Here is a 24,009-nt window from a genome sequence, read left to right as displayed (position 1 = left end):
CTGTCCGGGGTGTGGAGTCTCAGTGCTTTTGACTTTGCTAACCCTGAGCTCAGAGTATCATCCTATCTGAGGAAATCATTGATCTTAGATTACCTGCATCAATACGCTTTGTGGCTGCTGAACAAAGCTGTGATAGATTCACTATATGGACAACTTTCTGGGATATAAGGAGCCACTACTTCTATCATCCATGCCAAGACAAAATGTATTTTAGATGAGAAAACCGTGTTAGTGCTTGTTAGGCAGCTCCTTGGCGGGTACATTGTGTGATCCTTGTAATCGTATTATATCCCTAATTTATTTCATCATCATTTCCAGATTTTGCAAGGGTGGGGTTAACCAGCAAACCATTCAACAGGGTCAAGAAGCAATAGATAACACTATGATAAATCCAACTGTTAAAATAATGCATCTCAAATCTCCGTTATTATATAATCTGTTGTTGCTTTTTTTTTGTCAACAAATGTGTTGATGCAACTGAATATTTAAACTTTGCAATTATATTTCTTATTATAGAGATTCAGGTTTTTCATATGAAAGATCATGCTTGCAGCTGAACCGTTCCTAATACACAAAACACAATTAACACAGCAAGCGGCTGTCAATCACTTAGTGGTCAGAACTTGTGTCCCGCCCCCACAGCGGGGTCCCTAGGGAGGGGGGCCGCCTACCATGTGAGAATGTCCTGTAGATTAGTGTGAGCGAGTCCGTCACTCCCCGGTGAACATCAGGAGTCAGGGACCTCGACGCCGCCCTGCCCCGTCACAACTCCTGTAACAGAGAACAGATAAAACCACCCTCAACATAAATCTGACTCTTATTTGAAAGTCGTGATGCTCTGCGAGCGCTGCTCATGATTGACTTGTCTTTTATTGTTTGGCTGAATTTCAATTCTGCATTCATTTGCTGTTGTTTTTACTCTATGTATCATAATGAAATAAAAAGGGCAGAGGGTGCCGAGCAGAGCGAGCGAGAGGCGAGCATTAAGATGTGGGAAAAATGTTGCACGCTCAAATGTTGACTACCTGTTGCTATGGCAATGGGTTTGGATCCTGCAGGCTGCAGGACTCTCGCTATTTCTAAATAAAGCTTTTTTTCTCACTGATCAGTGGATGAAGATGCTCACAGTTGAAGCTAATCTTCTGAATTTTACCAGGCTGTGTAAACACTGGGGCTGTGCTTTCTAATGCTCAATGCTTAACCTCCTAAACAGCACACACAGGATTACAGATGAGACGATGCACGACAGACGACACATGCTTTGCTTCTGCTAAACATCTTTTAGAAAAGGGTCAAATATAAATGTTAAAAATCATGATTCATTACAAAGTGCATCAAAGTCATTCTGGAGCAGATTTGCAGACACACTATGTACTTTGGAAAATTGGGTTGTAACATTTTAATTGGCACTCCAAACAGCATTTTCTGGACTCCAGGTTTTCCTCATATTACTAGAAAGCAAACAAAAACCGTACATCTTGATGTCAATAATTTAAACTAAACGCTATTACAGAGTCCTACTGAAATAGTTGGATCAAATTCATTCCCTTCTTTAAAAAAAACCCACATTTTCATTTAAAAATGTGGGGGTTTTTCAGCCGATCCCAGTGTTGACTCTACAAAATACCATTGTGTGTTTTGAGTTGTCTACATCTCTAAAGAGAAATGCAGCTTGATTTTTCTATTCTACTAAACACTGCATTTTATTTATTCCGTTCCAATGATAAACTGAGATGAGGAATAAAGCTTCTTGTCCTGCTTGTCTTTTGTCCCTGTATGCTGTCTAGCAACACAGTACCTCTGTCCCCCTGTGGGGGGAGCCTGTGTGTGCAGAAAGGAGGACAGAAATAGGTGCTGAGAGCAGTTATTTGATGCCTGTGATGGGGACTTCCACGCTTACCTCAAGTGGGTTTTGGGCCATTTCACAGACAACATATTTAGTCCCTTTCCTCCTACTCAAGGATGCAGCCGGCTGGCAGTAAGCAGCAGAGTCTGTTAAACAAACATCCCTGTGAGCAATTTGCAGAGCGAGGTGCCCGACTGTGTGCTTTTCCGGGGCTGAGGGAGTTTAACCTGACAAATATACAGAAGAAAATCCTTATGAAAATATCTGCGCTTCACATCGAGTGACATGTGGCTGTTTCTAGGCAACAGGAAGTTAATATACAATTAATAATATGGGAAATTGCTACTTGGAAATCCACTCAGTGGTTTCATCTGCAGGGGAACTGTCTTTTTATATTTTTAGATTACTATCGAGACAATGATTGTCTCTTTAGAATCATCACCAAAGTCTCAATGTTTTTGGGATCTTTTCTTGCAAAAAATCACTCATTATGACAATATAGTATGTCCAATTCATCCAATCTCTGCGGGGGAGACTCCAACAAAAGCAGATGTTCTCTGGGTGGTAGTGGGTGCTTACTGAAGGATTGACCACTGAGCTTAGGAAGTGCACAATATTTGGCTGTGGTGACACAAAACTAGTGTCACAGTGTCCAATTGTTGGTGAAATGAACTATCCTTCATACATTTCTTAACAATACTTTTCCTGACCAACTGTGTGTCTGATTTACAGGGCAGTGCACTCAGGAACGGACACGTAGAGGGGACGACCCTCACTGGTAAGTATAGATTTAGATTTCGACCCTTCATTATATCTTGATTTATTGTAATTTAATTATTAGACTTGTACGCATTGATGTTACATAAACTGTTTGGTTTGTTAATCTAAATTTGTTTTTTCATCAATTTAACTTAGATTATATTTATTTTTGATCATCTTTAAGTTACATTTATATAGCCCCCTAATGACCCAATGTATAATTGTAGTTTCTACAAGCCAGCAAACATTTATGAGTGAGTGAAAAGGGATTAAGAACAGCAGTGTAGTGAGTCAGAAGTGAACCCAAAGACAGTGAAGTTTGCTGTTGTTACTGTATTCCAGCGTTGGTGTTTTTTTTATCCGAAGAAAGACTGAAGCCCACTTACTGAAGAACACTAGGAATTAATGGTTCTGATTTTACAGAACCACAGCTACCATTGTTTTATTGTCATGCAGAAAATAAGCCAAATGCACTAAGAGGATGAATGAATGTAAATAATTGGGATTTCATCACTCCGTTATCCCACTGACTTTAGTTGCATCATTGTATAATCACACGCATACAGTATTATTGTCTCAGCTCTCCTGATTTTTAAGTCTTTGTTTTTCCACACAGACTATCATCCTCCGACCCCGCCACAGAAATCTGGCTTCCACCGCTATCAGTTCCTGTTGTTTGAGCAGCTTCCAGGCGCACCGGTGTCACTCAGCGAGCGGGAGAAGTCGTCCCGCGGTAACGACTCCGCTCACCAGCACGGCAATATCATCTATCATACACAATCACTGATCAACACCACTGCCACATTTAGAGGTTGAATCAGCAATATAAAGATTGCACCAAGGCATTCAAACTCAGAGACAATACATGTAAGCTCATATTAACCACCTCACAGGTTTCTGTGGTTATGGGTTTTCTGTTTTAGGAACCTATATGTGCAACTGCAGATAACATTGTACACATTAGCAGGTAGATTGTTCTATTTCCTGTGGAGGAAGTTGTCATTTTACAATATTTAATTGGTATTGGTTCATTTGTTTGAGTGGGCTAAACCCATCACTTAGTCTTTCCATGTAAGGCTTCAACATGTCCTAGACTGAAGCTGCTATTATTAGTGATTTCATTTATTATATAATGTCCCAAGATGCTCCACCATCTAACCACCTTTAAGCTTTTGGTCTGCGGTTGTGTTTTCTCAGGACACGTCATTAAGACTAATTCACAAACAATTACGAGCATTTAATCGGAGCATTCGGAGTTGCCTTAGAAAGATAATGTGTGCTTGAACTTAACAAGGGGTATGTTAATGAGGTTAGCTCGTAAATCTGCTGCAGTTTCAATGCCTGCGGGGTCAAGACAAGTGTTGTTGGCTGGCTCCCACGCACACCTGCACGAGTCTGCCTGACCTTCGTCTTGTTCGCCTGAAATCCTTATCAACCAAGCAGTCTAAATAAACTTTGATTACTGTTGATATTTTCTACCAGATCATACTCTAAGTTTGTCTCTGAAAATACAGCAGTGTTTGTCTTGCAGAAAGCAGAGCTTTTGTTTTTGTTTATACTTCAGGGTTCTTTCGACTTTTCATCCCCTGATGAAAAGTCTCTCGGAGGTGGGCGATCGCTCTTGGATGTACAGTACGTTACCTCACAGGAGGCGTGCCCGTCTGTCTGTTGTACTCCGGGTCACAGCCGGTGATTTGAGGGGAGAGCAGGGCGGTGTGAGACTTCAAGCGCCACATCCATGAATGAGCGATGCTGCCAGTCTCCGCCGTTTGAAGTTTTGACAGCTATGTCAGCAAACCATCGCGGCACATTAGGCTGATGTCTGTTTGATGTTGAAACCTCTGGAAAAAAGGATAGATGTATTTTGGAGTATTTCTTTGGCTATCAGAACTCACATTTGGGAAAGTATTGTCAGGGTATTCACAGTGTCAGAAGTAGTTAAGCTGAGGCATGAATAATAGTCAGCTATTTAGAATATTTGAATATATTTTTTGAACAAAACAAACTGGAGCATTTTCGACTACCGGCTCCAGAACAGTTGCCCCCTCATTATGAAGCGATTGAACTGAGTGGATCCACCCATCCTTAATTTACTGGATGAGTTTAACTCCCGCTGTTTCACTTCCTCTCTCCTGCACACTGATCTTCTATTCAAGGGGAAATGAAATTAAGAAATTCACTCTTGGATAATCAAATGTCTCGATTGATGGGTCAATTGTGAAGAGGATAACTGCCCTTGTGAAGAGCGTAATAGACTCCCTGTGACACATTAAGTATGAAAACCTTGTAGTAAGGGTTTATAAATAGCAAAATAATTGAGTTTACAGTTATTATTGGTTTGGTTGAATGCTATGTACCTGCTGTAATATTTATGGCCTCCACTCGATCGTGAGCGAGATATTCCCGCACTGACAAGAGGAACGGAGGGAATCCCATGTCTCCCCACCTCCTCCGTTAAGTATGTTCACTTATTAGCGTCTGTCCTCCCTCCATGTGGTATGACACAGAGAGCATTTTTCATAGCCCATGACATTAATTGATGTGATTTGCGAAGGGAGAGCATTTAGTCGTGGGTGGGAGACTCCTAATGATCGTTTTCCACTTCCAGTAGTGCAGTCATTGACTCAATTTGATTGCAAATTTGTCGTCTTTTTTTCTTTCATCTCTGCCCATCACTTAAGTTGTAAAGGAGGTGAACAATGAGAGGTGGAGCAGGGCTGTTGTGGGAGTCTGCTGTGATAAGGTTATGAATATGGGTCAGTGAACTGATGGAGACAGCTGGTTCGTTACAAGAGGAACTACAGGGGGGCTGCGCTCTTGGCACCGGGCACAGGGGCGTGATCGTAGGGAATCCCCTTCGCTCTGGCTCAGGAAGACTGTCCCTGACTAGCTGCTGCCCCGGTGCCAGGGTGGGGGGCAGGCGTGGGCACACAGGCCCTTGTGATACTTGTCAGCCACTTGGCAAGCCCCTCTGCTTGTCCTGCTACTGTTTAGTGCTGCCGAGTCAGTTTGTCAAGGGAAACAGTGTTAGCGTTTTCCCTGGTAGGGAAACCGAGGCCTTGGGAGAGGCCATGTAGTGTTGTTTCAGCCTACATGGTAGTTTGCACATACAATGTTCACACATCCAGCCCCCTCTCTCGTGAAATGTCTACTCTATTGTAGATTGATTAGAAACAACAGAAGAACAGCATCAGAATTATCGGCTACATTTTTTTTTTAAATAGCAGTTTATTTTTCAGTACTAAATTACAGAGGATGTACGCAGTGATGATGCTGTGTGAATGAACGGATCACAGTGGAGTTAGCTGCTGGATGCTGCACGTTGCTCATCTTGCCTCCTAGAGCCCCTACTGCCAGCTCAGCACACTCCACAGTAATTGAAGCCATTTGCAATGTTGCAGTGTGGTAATGGGCAGATCCATGTCTACCACCCACCCACAGCCTCTACCATTAATCAGAGCTGCGTGGAGTCAAGAGAGCCAGGATTTGGTTGCTACAGCAGGCCTGAGTTTCAGCCAGGCTGCCTTAAAGGAACACTTTGACGTTTAGAATTTTGGCTGCTTTTAGGTTTTTCTTATTTGTTTTTTTGAACAGATGCTTGTCAGGTTTGAGGTAAAAGTTTTTAGATTTTTCCCCAACTAACCTCATCCATATTCAGAGTATTGGTAATTACTGCTGAAATAAAAACTCAAAGTAGAGCTTGACAATCAGTCAATCACTCTGAGAGAGAATAACCGACTAGATCTTCACATCATTTCATTTATCTAAATTCTTATTTCTCAGACCATTTTTTTATCTTAGATTTGCTGCTTTTCCTTGACATACGTAAAGGTAAACAAGTTTGAGGCGGTGGGCATTAAGGGTTCCTCCCTTTTCTTCTTCTTCTCTTTCCGTATTGAAATGTGAAATGGATAAAATGTGGAAAATCAATGACGTTACTTTGGACTGTAGGAAATGAAGATGGTAGTTTCACAATTTGCAGACCAAAGGATTAATCAGTAATGGAAATAATTATAATCCGCATCAAGAACTGAAACAATGGGTAATTATTTGATCATAAGAAAAATAATCTGCAACTATTTTTGTTTTGATGGGACAATTAAACAATAAATGCTAAATACAATTCAACACAAAATCTCATCTTACATCATCTCCAGTTTACTTTTAGAGCATATTTTCAGATAAATGTTGATCAAAGTGCTTTATTAAAAGTCAAAAGAGAGTTAAAACAAAATAAAAACAATGGAAAGATCGAATAAAAACAGACATCAGACAATGTACAAGTAAAATAATAAAAGCATTGCACACACAACAAGCATAAAATACCAACCAATACAATAAAAAAAGGCTATGGCCGCCTGCCATTATGCAAAAAAATCCCATTAATTCTAAAATACAGAGTCTGTCTCTCTTCTTTAGACTCTGAAATATTAGTTTTATTAGGCCGTCTATTAAGGTATCAATGGAGGGAATGGACCTAGCTCCTAATGGCAAAGGCAAACAAATGACACTGCCTATGTTTTGAACTGGGTTTGTAAAAGAGGGGAGTTATCGCTCAACAGATGTGAGGTCTTGGATGGTTGGGTAGTGGATGAGCTGTTCAGCAATGTATCCTGGTTCCAGTCAACTAATGAGAAAAAAACTGTACACTCAGATTGAATATGCAGTCCACATTGGGTGACAGCAGTTGCTAACAATGTAGGCTGCTATATTGACAGCAGGCTGGGAGCTGAGATCCACAGCTAAACAGTGTCTCTGCATAGCAGTCATCCGTCTCGCTGAAGCATCTCTGAGCAACACGTCTCAGCTCCGGAGGCCGACCCCTGACCTCTCTGACATCCTTATAACCCCCACACTGTATTAGGATAACACTATTACGACTATGAATGTTACACGATAAAGCTGAGTTCATCTCTTCGGCTGATATGGCGCTGCTGCTGCTGCGATGAACAGGATCACTTGCTTTCGAGTATTTTCGAGACACTCTAAGAGGTTTAACAGGGACACCGCCCACACCACTAAATGTAGCGGCTCTGTGTCACCTCACAGCAGTCCTGATCTTCCTGCCATACTCAGACGGAGCAGCAAGGTGGAAACAAAAAGGAGAGGCAGGAAGACTTTAACATCGCCCTCAGGTCCCGCACTATCTGTCCTTTCCATGAGCCGGCAGATGGGAGAGGCAGGAACACGTCTCCGCGCCGCAAACACACACCAGCCTATTTTAAGGTCATTTGTAAATCTAGGCATTCGCAGGATAGCAGCCAGCGTGATAGCACCAGATATTGTGAATTTTCCTCACTTTGGATTGCGCCTAATGATTGCACAGCTTTAGACAGGATTATGTGTGCAAAGCCTTACAAGCAGCGCCTGGTTTTGACTCTCCGTCTGATCGTTATAATAAAATGATCTTCACTTTGACATTCTCCGTCAGAGGAAATGTTGCTTAAAGTGCTTCAAAGCCGGTTCTCCCTGTGAAAAAAATAGGGTTTTATTATTAAATCCTGACATGTGACTGGTGGTCTATATCCCTGTATTCACTTTGTTACCTCACCCCTCAGCTTACCTTAAAGGTGTTCCCTCTGAGGGGTGAGGGACCTTGTTCAGGACATGAAGGGGGAGATTGGGGCCCTGCAGAGGCGGTGCATTATCTCCCACTGAAGCACAGGCCAGAGGGGCCACTGGGGCCATGCCCTATCATACAGGCAGGTCACTTGACTTCATTGCCCTCACTTGATTATGTGAGCCCTTTCTGCAGGCAACCCTCATTCACAGAGGGGACCTGGAGAGACTGCAGGTACTCATCTGCTCATCTCCCCGTTATTATTCATTATCTCCCCCAGCTGAGCTCAGACCCTGACCTGACCCCATGGCAAACCCGGACACACGAGGTGTCAGGCTCATAAGCTAAACATGTAGCGAGGATCAGGAAGGGTGCACGAAAAGTAGTTGAGTAATACTTTGATAATGCTGACGTTTTAAGTGTAAAACTTGTGTAGCTAAATTGTCGCGGCTTCCTTTCTTATTTTCCATCAAGACACTTTCCTCAAACAGACAGTTTTAACACGTTTATTTATTTTACTCACAGTTGGGATGACTTGTTAGGCTCTTGATGATGGGCTGATATTGTGCGGCCTGCTTTCAATACAAATTGAATAATACACTTTCCACACACATTACAAAGGAGATAGGCCTTCACAATAGTCAAACAAATCTAAGGAGGCAATACTCAAATGAAATGAAACGACAACTAAGATTGTATTTGTTACTTGACGTTGTGTAGGATAATATAACTTAACGGTTAAAAACTGTGTCTCCACGGCGTCTTTCACACAGGTTGCCCATCTCTGGTGCCGTGGGAAATGTAGTCTTATGTAGTCTCGACTACAGAGGTCACAATTAGGTGACAATATTTGGCCTTTTAACAAAAACAAAAGACTGGCTCTATCATAAATACTCTACTTTAAGATTTGATAGGAGTTTAGTAGAATAATATTTTCTGAAAATACCCTGAACAACACAACCTTGAACAATACATTTTGTCTGAAATGTAAATGAGCCAGTCTGATTTGTTTCTGCATTGATGTGAGGTGAGTGCACTTGAAGTGCGTGTCAGCGGCAGCAAAGTATATTCCTTCTCCCATATCTCCTCCTCCGAGGTGCCGCGGGATACGAAATGTGTCTCCCTGATGGCGAAAACAGCCACAGTGAAGGCCTGTGAAGCAGCTGCAGCGAGAGGTGAGAAGCACCGACGCTTCTTCAGAGTCAGACTCAACCCCTGACTGAGAGACCATTCTCTCCACAGATTTGGACGGTTGAAATAGTTGGCTTTCTTTTCAAAAGATTAACTTGCCTACGCTATTCTTGAGCAGCTGTTAATGTAATTACTCCACATACGGAAATACCAGAATGTCAGCCATTCCCTGGATTGCGGAGCACGGCGTTGTCGTATGTACAATCCAACATGTGAAGACGTACGCACACACTCTCTCTAGAATCTGTTGAAGTTTGCAAGTTTTAAGCACACAGGGTTTTTTTTGCCTTGGAAAGATAATTGTGAATTTGTCTTTTTTTCTTGGTAAAAGGAGGGGAAGCTGCAGGGAATCAGCGGTTGTCAAAATCTAAGAAGTGATATTGTCATACCAGCCGGATGGCCGTCTGGTGTTTGTTTAAAAGGGGAGGGATGAAAAAAAAACAGTCCAGGCGATTGAATCATATCTTCTTGCCAATACGTCCTTGCGTTCCCACCTCCATCATTACAGCAACATGTTTTATTTTCAGCAGTGCTGTTCTCAGTGACTCACATCCCAGAGCCATGTGCTGCTCAGTTAGGCCTCAGATCCCTTAAACACGGGCCGAGCGGTCACGAGAAACACTCTTGCAATGCACCAGAGATTACGCTCAGACTGCGCTGAATGTGTGTAGGATAAAAACATGTTGTCAAATAAACTTGTGAGGTTTGAGTGCTTAGTTTTTTTGATCCTTCCTCAAAACACTGTTGAATCAGACTGAAAATACACACGTACATTTCCCCTCCAAATATCTGTAAATGCTTATACATTTCTGTGTTCATGTGTCAACAGGTAAATGGGATCTTCAGGCCTTCATCACAAGGTTTGATCTGGGGGAGCCTGTGGCCACTCTGCAGTTCTTCAAAGGGTGCAACAGGTCAGCCCTCTCTGCATGTTATCTTATCACCGAGTCAGAGAGAGATTTCCTCGTTGTGTTACAGCAGCTGCTATGTTTTGATGTCGCCCTGTATCTTCTGTCACGTGGTGCGGGGCAAAGGATTTAGGAGATAGTTTTGACCTCACTGGGGATTTCTTATTAGTTTCCAAACATCGTAAACCAGAAAAGGAAGACGGCCTGATATCACAACTCTTGTGGAAAGAGTTTATTCTAATTCAGGCGCGGAAACACGTCAGGGCCAAAAAAAGGAAGTGGGAGGTGAAACCGAGACCGCAACACTGCCGGATGCCGCAGTGGAACTTCAACCAAAATACTCTACAGAGTGACAGGACAGGGGGGAGGAGCATGCGAGTCTGTGGTGTGTTGGTAAAGGGAACTTGCTGTTTGTGTAATTGTTTATCATATTTCCATTGACCACTCTCACCTCACTTGGAAACATCGATGTGCTTTCACTTCCTTGATTGATTCTTTTTCAGAGTAAAAGCAGCTTTAACGCATATTGAAGTGTCCTTGAGTTTAACTTTGGGAGGATGAACCCGTTTTGAACTTTGGACGGTTGCGTACTAGGCCTACCTGGTGGGTCTGCAGAGGATGGTGCGGATAAACTTTTCAACCCTTTAGACGGGGAGATACTTTTCAGACTTTCTCGGGTCTTTGTAGAGGGTGGGTCAGAGTACCCCCCATGAGGAATATTGGTTTCTAACCAGCAACTCTCCTCTGGGATGGGTTTGTATCAATACCCCAGATGTCTGGAAAAGGCTGGATTTACATGAGGGACTTTGATGTTCTGATGATCAATCTTTAGTTGGTGGTTTGCATTGACCCTGATTTGGTGTCTCATCAGTGGGCTAGGCAGGAGAAGGTAATGGAGGTTTTTTGTTCCTTTGGTGATTAAGCCAGCCTTGGTAAACCCCTATGTGCCCTCCCGATGAACTCTGGGAGATCATTGATCAAATTGTCCTGCATCTGCTTTGTTTGCTTCCCCGAATTAGCAGTCAAAGCAGCCACGTCCACAAACAAAACAACCAAAACAATGCACACAAGCACACAGTTAGTCAGACGGTCCGTTGTTTTTGAACAAATGTTAAGTATCCTTCAGTGTGAATATCGCTTCTTGACCTTGATTTACCCATCTTGTTTGACTTATGAAATCACATTTTTAACAATTGGCAAGGGGAGTATAATTCCACACTCATTGTGAGGCATGCCAAGTGGGAGAACGTTCTTCCAAAAACCACCTACTTGAATCCATCAGTACACCATTGAAATGCCAAGATTTGTACTTCCAAATACACTGTGCATTTTTTCCCCCCCTCCTTTATATTTTTGAGATATCCTGCCAAAACAGCTGGGTTTTGCCACTCAGCTTCCTTGAATGTGTTTATTTTTACTCCAAATGTCAGGAGAGTTGAAATATTGTGATTAAGAAAAACTGACAGCTGTAGTTCAACGGGGCACAGTATATTGCATTCTCTGAAAAAAAAAAAACAACGTCTCACATCCCCTGATGATAAGGGAAAGGCATTTAATATTTTCTTAATTTATTCAAACTTACATTAATTAAAAGGAATTTGTATAATCAATTCAATTGCCTAACCGGCGTTTAGTGATCTAATATGCATTCTGACTCGAGGTCTCTATTCTTCTTTTCTCGCTGCCGCTGAAGAACTGCAGAGGATTTATTTCACGGGGGACTTCCTGCAGTTCATCACTTGTTGTGAGCAGAGGCCAAATGGATTTGGGTGTGACATCCAAAGCATGCTCTGCTGACCACTTTGCACATGTATTCTCTGTCCGTCAGACCCCAACAGACTCATTCAGAGCGCTGTAGTCCACCTGGAGGTTTGAATTACGCCTCTGAAGTTCATTTTCACGAATTTACTTATTTAATAATACACTAATGTTTTGCTCTAGTAAATGCTTGTGTCCACGAACATCATTCACGAATGAGAAACGCTGAATATTAAAATGCACCTTTTGACCTTTAAACCATTTTCCCAAGGTGTCCGATCAGGCTTGTATCAAAGTAAAACATTACCCTAACAAAAAGCAGCGATAGGTAAGATAACAATGCTCATTTTTAACTCATGCAAAACTGGACTAAAGAAACGGAGAAACACATTTCTACGGATGATGTGATTTAAAAAATGACAAACAGTACACATTTTTATTATCTGCTCCCCAAAATGTGTTTTTATTCAATTTTCATGGGATAAACATGTTACTCTTTCTTTAACAACATTTATTTTAGAGATTCTCCAATTTAGAAATTCAAAATGTAAAGGCTTGTCAACTTGAATGAAAGGGTGTGATAAAAAAAACTCATAGTTTGGAAATATGAGGATTTCTTTCGGGATTATATACATATTAAAACACCTGCAGATTGATAAACCATAGATGTAGAAAATATTTCTAATGCAATCCGTCACCATTTATGTAAAACATGATCATAATATCCAAAGAGTTTTCCTTTACAACGTAATGCAATATGAAGGATGTGCAGTTACTGTTGGTATAATTAGAATAATGTTTATCTATTCAGATATCTAACTAAGAGCAAGGAACATCAGTTGTAGTCTTCCCCCATGAAGCATGGAAAAACAAAACTAATTTCCCTATATATCTGCAGCGGCTGGGCAATTTTCCACTGTGCTTTAAAACAAGCCTGTGCTTCCATGGAATCCCGCTATGCAAAAGAGGCCAGGACGCTGCAGTCAAAGAGATACAACGCCACCACAAACACAGCAGGCCCGGCCCATGTGACCTAGATCACAGTCGAGGAAATAAACCTTCAACAGGTAGGTGTTCCAGCTTTCCAACCACAAGCCACACACAAACACCCCCCCCCCCCCCCCCCCCCCACAGGGATAGACGCTGCAGTAGGGTAAGTCCTTATCACGCTGACCAGAGGGATTTCTCTCATTTGATTAAACCCATAAACACAGCAGCTTTTTCCACGGATCTCCCGCTGAACTGATCAACCTTCATGAGCTAGACAAAAAAACAGGAACAGCACATAATGTGATGCAAATATAGGATGCAATAAACTGCTATAAATATACTACCTCCTATGCGTAATGTGTGAGGCTGTAGGTCATGGTATTGTTCTGCATTACATTATACTGTCAGGCTTACCTGTTATTTAGTCCAAACCGATCACACATTCCTGTTTGGTTTTTTTTGGATATGCAGTGGCATAGATAATAGAGCCTTTTACATACTGTATGTTAGCACATAAGCTTTAGGTGTGGAAATTGTTGCTCAAACGTTATTTTGAAATAGAGCCACCTTTTAACCTTTTGTTTCTAAAGCAGATTGATGAAATATATCAAACTGTTTTTAGGCAGTGAATCTGATGTGTCCCTTCTAAAGAACAATTATTAATACTTAATGTTTACAACTATAACAGCCACAACATTGGAATTCCAGCTTTCACATTTGACAAGCTAAAAGCTGACACAAAATAGAAATATAAACTCTATGAAATCAGTTGCTAATATGGCCTGATAAAAGTTGTACATACTGTTAGCAGATTGACATTTAGCTCCAAATACATGAAAGGCTTAAACACAAGAAAATGTACTAACAACTTGTTACTTCTGACCTGGATTAATGTTCAAAAAGTGATTCAGAGAACTGCTTTTAGCATATTTATGCTATTTTAAGGAGTGAGTCAGTTGAAGGCAGATGATTAAGTCAACATAGAAAATATTTCTTTGGTCAGACACAAGAGTGTTGGATTTTTTCAAACAAGTCCATGAGGATCATTGTTGTCTAAGACGGTTTACAAGACATCCTGAGAGAAACCTGCTTTAGCTGCCTGTTGGTATGACTGCTAAACACACACACACACACACACACACACACACACACACACACACACACACACACACACACACACACACACACACACACACACACTCTCTAATAGACACACACACTGAGGACTTGCCTGTGGTGATGAGCCACACCAGATCACTGGCTGCTCTGTTTGTGTTAGCCCCCTAAACACAGAGCATGATTCAGACTAATTCTCCCACACACTGTGTTTACACTTCTGGTTCATTGAGGTACTATTAATTTCTCAGGTCTGAATATTCAAGCACTGACATTTCATTCAATATTTCTGTGAGTTGTTCAAAGGCCTGTGTGCTTTATATTGTAACAGCTACAGCAGAAAACAGATGAAGTTCATAACCATCCATCCTAAGCTAATCCTTACTAAACTTCTAATGAGGAGTGCAGAGTGATAATGATTTGAAATCAGTAAGTAACCCCAAAGGCTTTTAGTAAGTCTTTTTTTTATTTTTATTTAACAACCCGAATCAAAAGGATATTTTGAGAAACACAAGTCAACCACTGTGTGATATTTGTTTTCTTTTTCACAAGTTGGCAAATTGGTTAAAAAAGCGACCCATGACGCTTCGTCCACTGTCATCTCTTCTGTGGCTTCCGATCACTTTTCCACTTGTACTTCACCCGGAACTCACATGTCCAAATACAGACACAAAGGGGGCGGGACCGGACACTGCCCTTATTTGGAGTTCCACTTAAGCGGTCACTTGGGCTCCAAGTCAAAGCAAGCCTTCGGATTTACAGTGCGCTTGCTTGCAATATTTACAAGCGATTAACTCCGTCATTTACTGTCTTTGTAAGTGTTGCAGCTTGAAGAAGACGGGTTCCAACATTTGTTCTGCAATACACAGTTTGAACGTTCACCAAAAGCAAAATAAAAGCAAATTAGCGTAGAACAAATATGTTTTTGTGTAGGCTTATTTGGGTAAAACGTATTTAAAAGAAAGGCAAGCAAAGAAAAATCTTTCAACATTTGATCAATGTCTGTTGAGTATGAACAAACAGTATGAAGGCCTACTTAATGACTTAAAGTAGTTTTATTTTTCACCACTAACCAAAAAACACACTCTTTCTATGTCTTTCCTTCTCACACACTTTCTCTCTCACACACATACAGCTGCATAAAAAGCTCCCAGTGTTCCTGATAGTCCACAATGGACATCATAATGCCTGACAATAATACAGATAACAGCTGTTGATTCCCTCTAATGTTTTCCACAAGGACAGGAACAGAGGAGATGCGCGTCCCGGAGAAGGATGCATCTGGGGGAGCAGTGAAGATTTGGTAAACTTCTGTAGCTCTCTATCGGAGCCTTTTGCCTCAACTGTAGTTTCCACAGCCTGACGCGCGGAGAGCATGGGTGCTGGGTGCTCTGTCCATATATGGTCATCTACGTCACGCAAATGTTCCATCCCCCTATTTAATACGGGCAGACTGGAGTCCCCTATCCAGCTCCAATAGAGCAAGTAGAGCTGCTCTTGTGCAACCAACACCACCACCACCTCCTCCATTGATTCACAGACTTCACATTCCCCCACAAGCAGCCCATCAGCTTCCACAGTGATCAGATTAATAACAACAGTAGCCTGTGATCACACAGGAGGAGATACCCGGCGCTGCTCGTCCTCCGCGGGATACTTGGATACAGCAACAGGATCCATCCCTGCTCCTCTCTCCTCTTTTTTCTCTGATCCACACCTGTGTTTTCCACTTTTGAGAACACCCGCTGTGTTTCTTTTTTTTGAGTAACTACTTGGATACCTGCGAGTTGTCCTTTTTATAAATGTCGGACTGACTATAACTGCTATGACAGGGAAACTAGCGGAGAAGCTCCCTCTTACGATGAGCAGTTTAATAAATACGATCCCTGACAGTCTCTACCCAGAAGAGGACATCCCGACGTCTATGAATATTTTCACCAGTACGGAATCTATTAACCACTATTCACAGATGAATACAGGTAAGATTGTTTTACTTTTCCGTGTGTTTGTGTGTTTTGGTAAAAGTGGTTCAAACTGCGATGCGTAAGGCAACAGTTGTCTTGGGTCTCGGAGCACCTGTTTGCGCTCTGGCTGTTGCGCACAGACGCACAGACTCCCGTACTCAATACTTTTTCTCGGGGTCAGGTCTAACACTGGACACTATGAATTAGATACACCTTTAATCTGACTGACTTTCAGGTCGGTCATGTCATATTTTTGTACGTTTCCTTTTATGTTTATCATTGTCCGTAGCCGAAATGACTCACACGGAACATAAAAAAGGCTCTCCGATCAAAACTTTTTTTTAGAAACCAACTGCTAATATATTATATTTGTATAATATAACTCTGCATTGTGATTTTAATTGCCCAAAGCTGATACGTGTTTGAGGAAATGTCTTATGAACGGCTGTGGAAAAAATGCTGTTCTACGCAAAGTACTCAAAACGCAATCGGTTCCTGACTGAAACTGAAATCTGTTGTTTATGAGTGTCTAATTTCTGTGGTTAAACTACGAAATTCCACTCGTGTATTAATCTGTAATGCACCCGCAAAGATGGGTCAGCTACTCAAGACAATGACTTTCATTCACAACTCTATTAACATGACACAGATTGGATTTCAGTAGGCGTGTGTGGCTGCTTCCCCCTATATATAAAATGTTTAGACACAGGGCCCCCTGAACCCACTTTGTCACTAAATTGCGAGGCCGAATATATTGATTTATTTGTTGCTAAATCCAGAATTAGGGTTTATTTCTGATTAATTCAGACGCCTCCAAAGATGACTTTCAGTTCGGCTCAGTGTTGGCATTAAATCAATCCCTAATTGTACAGGCTCACCTTCTGAGGTGATGGGTCAATGCTGCACGAAATATACTAAATATTTTGTTTCCTGGCGTTGCAAGGATCACCGTGATGCACTGACCGCAATTTACATTTTCCCCTGTCGAACTTTATGTGAAACAATTTTTTTCTCCAGTTGTTTTTGTTCACAAATTAAAAGAACCCCTTATTTTTAAATAACCCCTTAATATGCCCCCTTATTTACCTAAGAAGTGTGTGTTTTTAATTATCCCAGCGCCAGGTCTTATAAATAGAAGACCTCGTTTTTTTGAATAAGTAAATTAAATACAGGTGACACACTTTCAACATATGACATTTTTCTCCATCAACAAGGCAATACAATGTTTATTTATGTTTAATTTATGTGACCTCTGACAGGAAATATTGAAACAAATGAAGCTGAACATGAAAAAGACGTTTCAACACAGGAGTGTGTTGCTGTGTTAAATATGTCTGATCTTGATGAAATTCACATTATAACCTCAAAAATTAATATTAATGATTTTTTTGCACATTTGATATTTTTGTGCAAATAACAATCATTTATTTTTAGAGATCCATGCTGTAATATTTCCAGTGAAGCAGCTGTTTACTTTGCCACTCAACGCTGCCTAATAAGAAATAGTGATGAACTATTGTATGCCTCTTGTTCTCCAAAAAAAATCCCACAGTTCAAATAACCTCCTAAAGACCAAATATTTAGAGTTTAATGCTTTAATATCAACTCAGGCTTGCTTTTAAATCCCAAACGCCTCCCTTAAAAAAAATATGCCACAAGTCTCTATATGCACCTCATGTGTCTCAATGCCATTGTGTTATATACGTAATTTAGCTTTTGTTTGCTCCATTATGATCTGCCTTTAGCCAAATTCCAGCAGGCTGTAATTACTGGGAGTGAATATTTAAACACTCCTGTGTATGATTCTCTGCAAATGAAAAGAGATGTCTATTTTAACTTGTGTGAAGGAAAGATTTCTTTTTAAACGTCTCACATTAAAGCCCTCAGAGCACGATCAGCTCATAAATGTATCCCCATTAAGCACATCTGTGATGGTTTTTATGGCATCTTTGGAATAAGTAAAACGTGTGCGTTTGTGAAGTGTAAGATTCTGTACAATTAAAATATCAAGGAAATTTGTGAAAATGTTGTTAAGCTCACTAATGCCGAGATTGGATTGGAAACACTTAAAAATGTAACCCCGTTATGTGCAGATGCTGCAAATGTGTTTTGAATCCTTGAGCGTGATAGATGTGGCGTCTGCCTTATAATCCTCCCTGTTGTAAAGAAATCAGATCTTGCCATTCAGTTTGGCTGTCCTCCTGAGGGACACAATGACTGGATCAAAGGGGGTGTTTAGGTCTTGATTTATGAGGGCTTGTGGGATCTGAGAGAGAGAGACACCACTGTCTCACATGCAGCAGTCACTCACTTAACTTACAGGTCTGACAGCGCTCACATTTCTTTATGAACTCCAGTGGACTTTTATTTTTAATTTGTTGGCACACTATTGCAGAGAAATGCAAAAACGCTGAATTTTGGAAAAACGGATTCTAAAAGATCATATATCTTTACAAAGTGAATTTTCTAGAATTTATTTCACAACTTCTGCCACATTATCACTTTTGAAAGCTTTTCTTTAGGGTTTTTTAAATTCTTGTCTGTGCAACCATATGGATGATTTATTCATAATGTCTGTGTTTGTGCTTTTATCTAGATAATATCATGGATCTGGGCATGGGAGGCGAGAAAGCAGCTGCAGAGATTCAGTATGGATCCAGCTTCCAGTCCAACCGCAGTGGGCAGACTGTCACCTATCTGGGGAAGTTTGCCTTTGACACCCCTCCGTCAGGGGGCATCGGGGGCTCCGGGTGGTGCTCTGACAACAACATCATCAGTCTTGTCAGCGCGGGGATCCTGGGCGTTTCTCCATCACCCGGCACGGTAACATCGCAGACATCGTCCTCCGCAGCCAGCATGGGCGGACAGACGTCAGACATGGAGCAGGTGTACGGTCCCCCGCTGCCTGCCTACTCCACCTGCAGCGACCTATACCAGGACCAGGTCTCCTTCCACCACAGCCCTGCCACCAGCACCGCCCTCGCCTACCCGGGCAATGACTATCACTCCACATCCAAAGCCTCCATGGATGGCAGCCTTTTCTCCATGATCCCCGACTACAACCTTTTCCACCATCAGGGCGATGTCGGCGTAATGGAGCACAAGCCCTTCCAGAGCATGGACCCCATCCGAGTCAACCCTCCACCCATCACACCCCTGGAGACCATCAGGGCGTTCAAAGACAAGCAGCAGATTCACCCAGGTTTCATGGGCGGTCAGCAGCACCCTCCTCAGCACCACCCACCGCCACAGACTCTCACCCTCAAACCCATACGACCTCGGAAGTACCCCAACCGTCCCAGCAAAACCCCCGTCCACGAGCGGCCGCACGCCTGCCCGGCAGAGAACTGTGACAGACGCTTCTCACGCTCAGACGAGCTCACACGTCACCTCCGCATCCACACAGGTCACAAACCCTTCCAGTGCAGAATATGCATGCGCTCCTTCAGCCGGAGCGACCACCTGACCACACACATCCGTACACACACCGGCGAGAAGCCCTTCTCCTGTGAGTTCTGTGGACGCAAGTTTGCCAGGAGTGACGAGAGAAAGAGACACGCAAAGGTTCACCTGAAACAGAAGGACAAGAAACCGGCTGACAAGAGCAGTGGGGCGGCTGGGAGCCACAGCTCGCCACCCAGCTCCTGTGGGGGGCCAACAGTGGGAACGTCATGACCACCACTACACACACTTGGACTGGACCCTCACCATGCCCCATAAAGAGACTTGGGAAGCCAGGATCACGTCCACTACGAGATAAATAGGTGACTCTTTTACTGTCTTTTACATCCCCCGCTCTTATCAGTTCCTTCTATTTTGAGATGGATGACTTTTAGTTTCAGAAAAAAAGGAGAAAGGCTGCTACACCCTTCTCTTTCAGCTACTGTAACGCAGTGCCAACACAAAGAAGGGCACCCTGGCACATTCTGTCCACAAGGCCACTTCATAGGTTTTTGGGCTGGATACACTTTTGTAAATTGTACTGAATATTTCTAAATTGATAGGAAGCCAAGGGTCAAAAAACAAAATGACAGTGGAGCTTATTTAAAGGGTGAGTTGTCTGGGATGTATGCATTTATTTTATTAGGCTGTTTTAAAAAAGTGCAATTGGTTATATTTGTGTACTGTCATGGATACCTTATTAGTGACACTTAACGGTCTTTTTGTTGTTTTTGTTGAGGTGTCGTGTTTTTTTACTTTCTATTTGAATGTTGTTTTCTCAAAAGAATGTGCCAAATGTATTGTGGTGACACAGCCAACTTTGTTTTTTTTATTATTGTGCCTGACATCTGCCAAACATAACAGTGATATCAGCTTAGCACACATGTTGATTTAACGGGAAGATCCAATTCAAATAGATTTACCTGCACAAATTGGTCTAGATAATGACTGAATGGGTTACACAAAGCAAACCGATGTCTTGTCCTGTTACCTGTACTTATAAAAACAAACATGCCTGCAGCAATCAATGCCTCTGCCAATACTTTATTTATTCGGAGTCACTGAGAGACACTGTGTATTTGTGTTGCCTTTTTTTTATACGGTGGCTTTATGTGGCGTTACCAGATATCATTTCTGTTTTTGAAAAGCTCACCAATACTGTTTATTTTTCTTGAGTTCTGCAATTATATGCAATATATTCATAACACGTGCCACTAACCCGTAAATCAGACGAACCAAGAGCACAGTTACACAGACTGAACTATTTAAATAAATAACACTGGGTTGTAAACCAGCAGTATATAAAAGCAAAGAGGAATGAAGGATTCACGGTGTAAAAAAGACTAAACTACTTGGTATAAATAACCAAAATCAGACCAGCATATGGTAAGGGAAAAATAAAAATGTCCATATCCATGTTTACATCTTTTCTAAAACAGAGAGACTGAGTTGTGACTTAGGGACTTGTTGTTTTTGTACAGTATACACACATGTATGCAGGTAGCTATACAGTAGAATTTTCAGTTTTGTACTCAAATGTCAAATGCACCATAACTCAGTATTAAATTGTGCATATATGTGCATGCCTTCGTGCACACTATGTAAATACAAATGACTGCATAAACAAGAACTCTCAATTGACTGAATGCTTGTTGGAATGTGTCTTAAAGCTTTTAGTAATGTAGTTATAATACGGAATATTTTGTTGTCATAGGTTATTTCAAAACATTTTAGAGCACTGCAATGGTGCCAAATATGGTGTATTATCTTCCATGAAAGGAAAAAAAAACAATAACAGCATTTGTAAGTGGCTTAAGGAAGCACTAATGTGTTTTCTGAATAAACAGCAAGACTTTTTACATTTTGTTTATCTCCATTATAGTAGCAATCAGTTATTTCAATTAACACATCTTCCCAATTTCTTAGCAAACACTGGTTACTCTCAGATAGACAGAAGACTAAATGACTAGATTCATCCTAAAACAAAATCCATTACATGTCAATGCCAATATTTTTCACTCTCTGATTGATCATTTGTCCTGATAGGAAATAATAACTATTTTATCATTCTATGAAACATTTTGTGTAAGCTAATATCCTCTGTGAGCTTCTATGGGATCTTAAAATTGTATTATAATATTATTAACAACAATGAATACATTTTATATGTTTACAAAAGTATAATCACTTTTAAAAAATATGGCTTTTTTCTCCTATCCTCTGTCCAAGACTGCATTATGGCCCATTGGATAACAATGTGAGGAGTAATAATAATCATATCCATGTTCTAATATAGTTTCTACTTTGACCCACAATGATTCTGGTTATTAGTTGTGCTCTATAACTACTAAAAAGTGTGTGCCCTATTCCATGCAGAGAATGTATATAAACATTGTTAACAACTTAAAAAATAAACTATTATACCAGTGAGTAGACACGGCAATCAGACTTAAAGAGAATATCGACTGACAAATGCAAAGGCCAGAGGAAGGGTTCAGGAAAGCAATGCCACAGAGAACACCGTGCACACAGAAGGCCATGCCTGTAACAACCAGTTTCACTGCTGAGCTTCCTGGCAAGTTTCCACTTATTTTCCAATTAATTTGGCCTCAGAGAGCCTTTTCTCAACTCATCTAAATGGATAAATGAACAGAGCTCCTTGCACTTTTTCAAATTGTTTAAAAGTCCACGCACCCTGTAACATCTAACTGTAACTCAATAGTTTTGTATCGTGGAAAATAATTGTTTTGCATGGATGGCAAACAAAACTTTTCTTAGCTTAACACAATGTAACTGAAATCACAGCTTACCAAACTGAAAATGTCATTTATTTCACATTACACAATATTTCGCATGTCTGATCCCAGATCATTCTGTAAAGATTAAAACATTACATGTGGATTTGCTGAAATCTTGCAACGGCCCCTAATGTAAAAATTGTGTAGCAGACAGCCTCGTGGAGCAAACTCAAATAAATATATACATGAGGCGATAGGAAATACAAAATGTGTATCTAGAATAATTTATCGTTAGACACTGTTCATTATAGACCTTGAATCTTTTTTAATTTATTTGACCCAAAATGATGCTCTTGTGTGCTCTTGATTTGACACTCTGCTGGTGAGAATGGGTGTTTTTAATTATAATATATAGGATGTGGCCTCCTCTGAGAGAAAACAGTGTTTATGTTTGCTTTGTGTTGAGGAATGATGCAGGGTAAGGCGGCGACTACACCAAACCATTTCCACATCTAAATGAAGCCATGTAATTACCACTTTGCAAACTCAATATTGCATCGTTCATATCCTCTCACTGTGTTTGTCACTTTTGTTTGGTGACACTTTTATAATGGAAAGATAGATTTTGTAAAAAAAAAAGTATATGATCCCCCCCTCCATCCAACTCCTTGAATATAGCTTGGTGGTTGAACAATACAGACTGCACCTTGTTCTGCTAAACAATAACTCTGTGTAATGTGTGAATGCTGTAGAAACAACCCCCTCTTAATAATGCTTCTCTAAGAATAATTTATATTATGCTTTTTTCATGTTTTACTGTCCAAAAGTGGGCGGCTGAAACGCTCTGAAATTGGAATTTGCCTCATCCTCGTTCTCTGCTCCATGTTGGATATGAGCCAACATCAGCAGCCATCTTTGTGCCAAACTGGGTTGCAGGGTTGGCTGATCAAAAACAATATGAGATGAGAACTCCACAAGGGAGAAACAAATCATAAATGTGACCTCAGCCTGCTCACAGTTGAAGGCAGCCTTGTGCTAATGTTTGTGTTTAACTGTTTGATTTAGTCTCCGTGAAGTTGGCCTTGGGCACGGCAATAGGCTTGGGCTCATTCGTGACAATTAATAATTACAAGATTTTTAAAAAAAACTCATGTTTTTAAGAGATTTCAATAATGTGTGTAGATATTATAGGCTACTCATGTCATCTTATGGACTACAGGGTGGCTTCAGGGATTTTGTGGTCTTCAACAGTGACACTATGGTGTTCAGATGGAGTCGATACTCACTGTTTTCTGTTGTGTTGTGTTTTCCTTTTCATTACAGTATATCCTCATGTTTGCATGTGCACGGAAATGTTCCAAAGTGCTGCCCTCTGATGCATTGGGTGGTGCTCATTTCTTTATTATGCATGAAATAATTCACATTGGGTGAAACGGGATAACAACAATTCAAGACGGACAATTGAAAACACACACTGGGATAACTGTTCTGTTGGCTTTTTTTTCTCAAGAAAACAAGGGGTCTTGTTTAAAATGTTGTTGATGTCTTTAGCCTATTTCATGTTTTGATTACCTTATAATAAGGTCATTTTATGATGAGCTGAATATTGAAATGAATTTTACTATATCCTTGTGATGGGGAGATGTGCTCCCCTGTTTACTCGGCACTTCAGTTTGTTGTAATGCAACTGTTTTGTTATTTCTATGTAAGTACTTGAATAAAGAAAAATATCACTTGC

General features: G+C 41.0%; 2 protein-coding genes across 2 annotated transcripts in view; both read left to right on the top strand.

Moving 5' to 3' along the window:
• LOC134873694 (phosphatidylethanolamine-binding protein 4) overlaps positions 1-15,435 on the top strand; it is a 58,501-nt gene extending 43,066 nt beyond the window's left edge. Inside the window, exons 5-8 of the mRNA XM_063897496.1 lie at positions 2,579-2,624; positions 3,222-3,338; positions 10,186-10,270; positions 15,369-15,435. Of these exons, the coding sequence (XP_063753566.1) occupies positions 2,579-2,624; positions 3,222-3,338; positions 10,186-10,270; positions 15,369-15,435 (315 nt within the window). The remainder of the gene's footprint in view (positions 1-2,578; positions 2,625-3,221; positions 3,339-10,185; positions 10,271-15,368) is intronic.
• A 123-nt stretch (positions 15,436-15,558) lies between these two features.
• On the top strand, positions 15,559-21,179 carry egr3 (early growth response 3). The gene is made up of 2 exons (XM_063897423.1): positions 15,559-16,107; positions 18,689-21,179. The coding sequence occupies exons 1-2, from the start codon at positions 15,954-15,956 to the stop codon at positions 19,765-19,767; spliced, it is 1,233 nt and encodes a 410-aa protein (XP_063753493.1). The 5' UTR covers positions 15,559-15,953; the 3' UTR covers positions 19,768-21,179.
• The last annotated feature ends 2,830 nt before the right edge of the window (positions 21,180-24,009 follow it).

The sequence above is a fragment of the Eleginops maclovinus genome, chromosome 12 (assembly GCF_036324505.1).
Source record: "Eleginops maclovinus isolate JMC-PN-2008 ecotype Puerto Natales chromosome 12, JC_Emac_rtc_rv5, whole genome shotgun sequence".
Lineage (NCBI taxonomy): Eukaryota > Metazoa > Chordata > Actinopteri > Perciformes > Eleginopidae > Eleginops > Eleginops maclovinus.
This window is presented reverse-complemented; position numbering and strand designations above follow the sequence as displayed.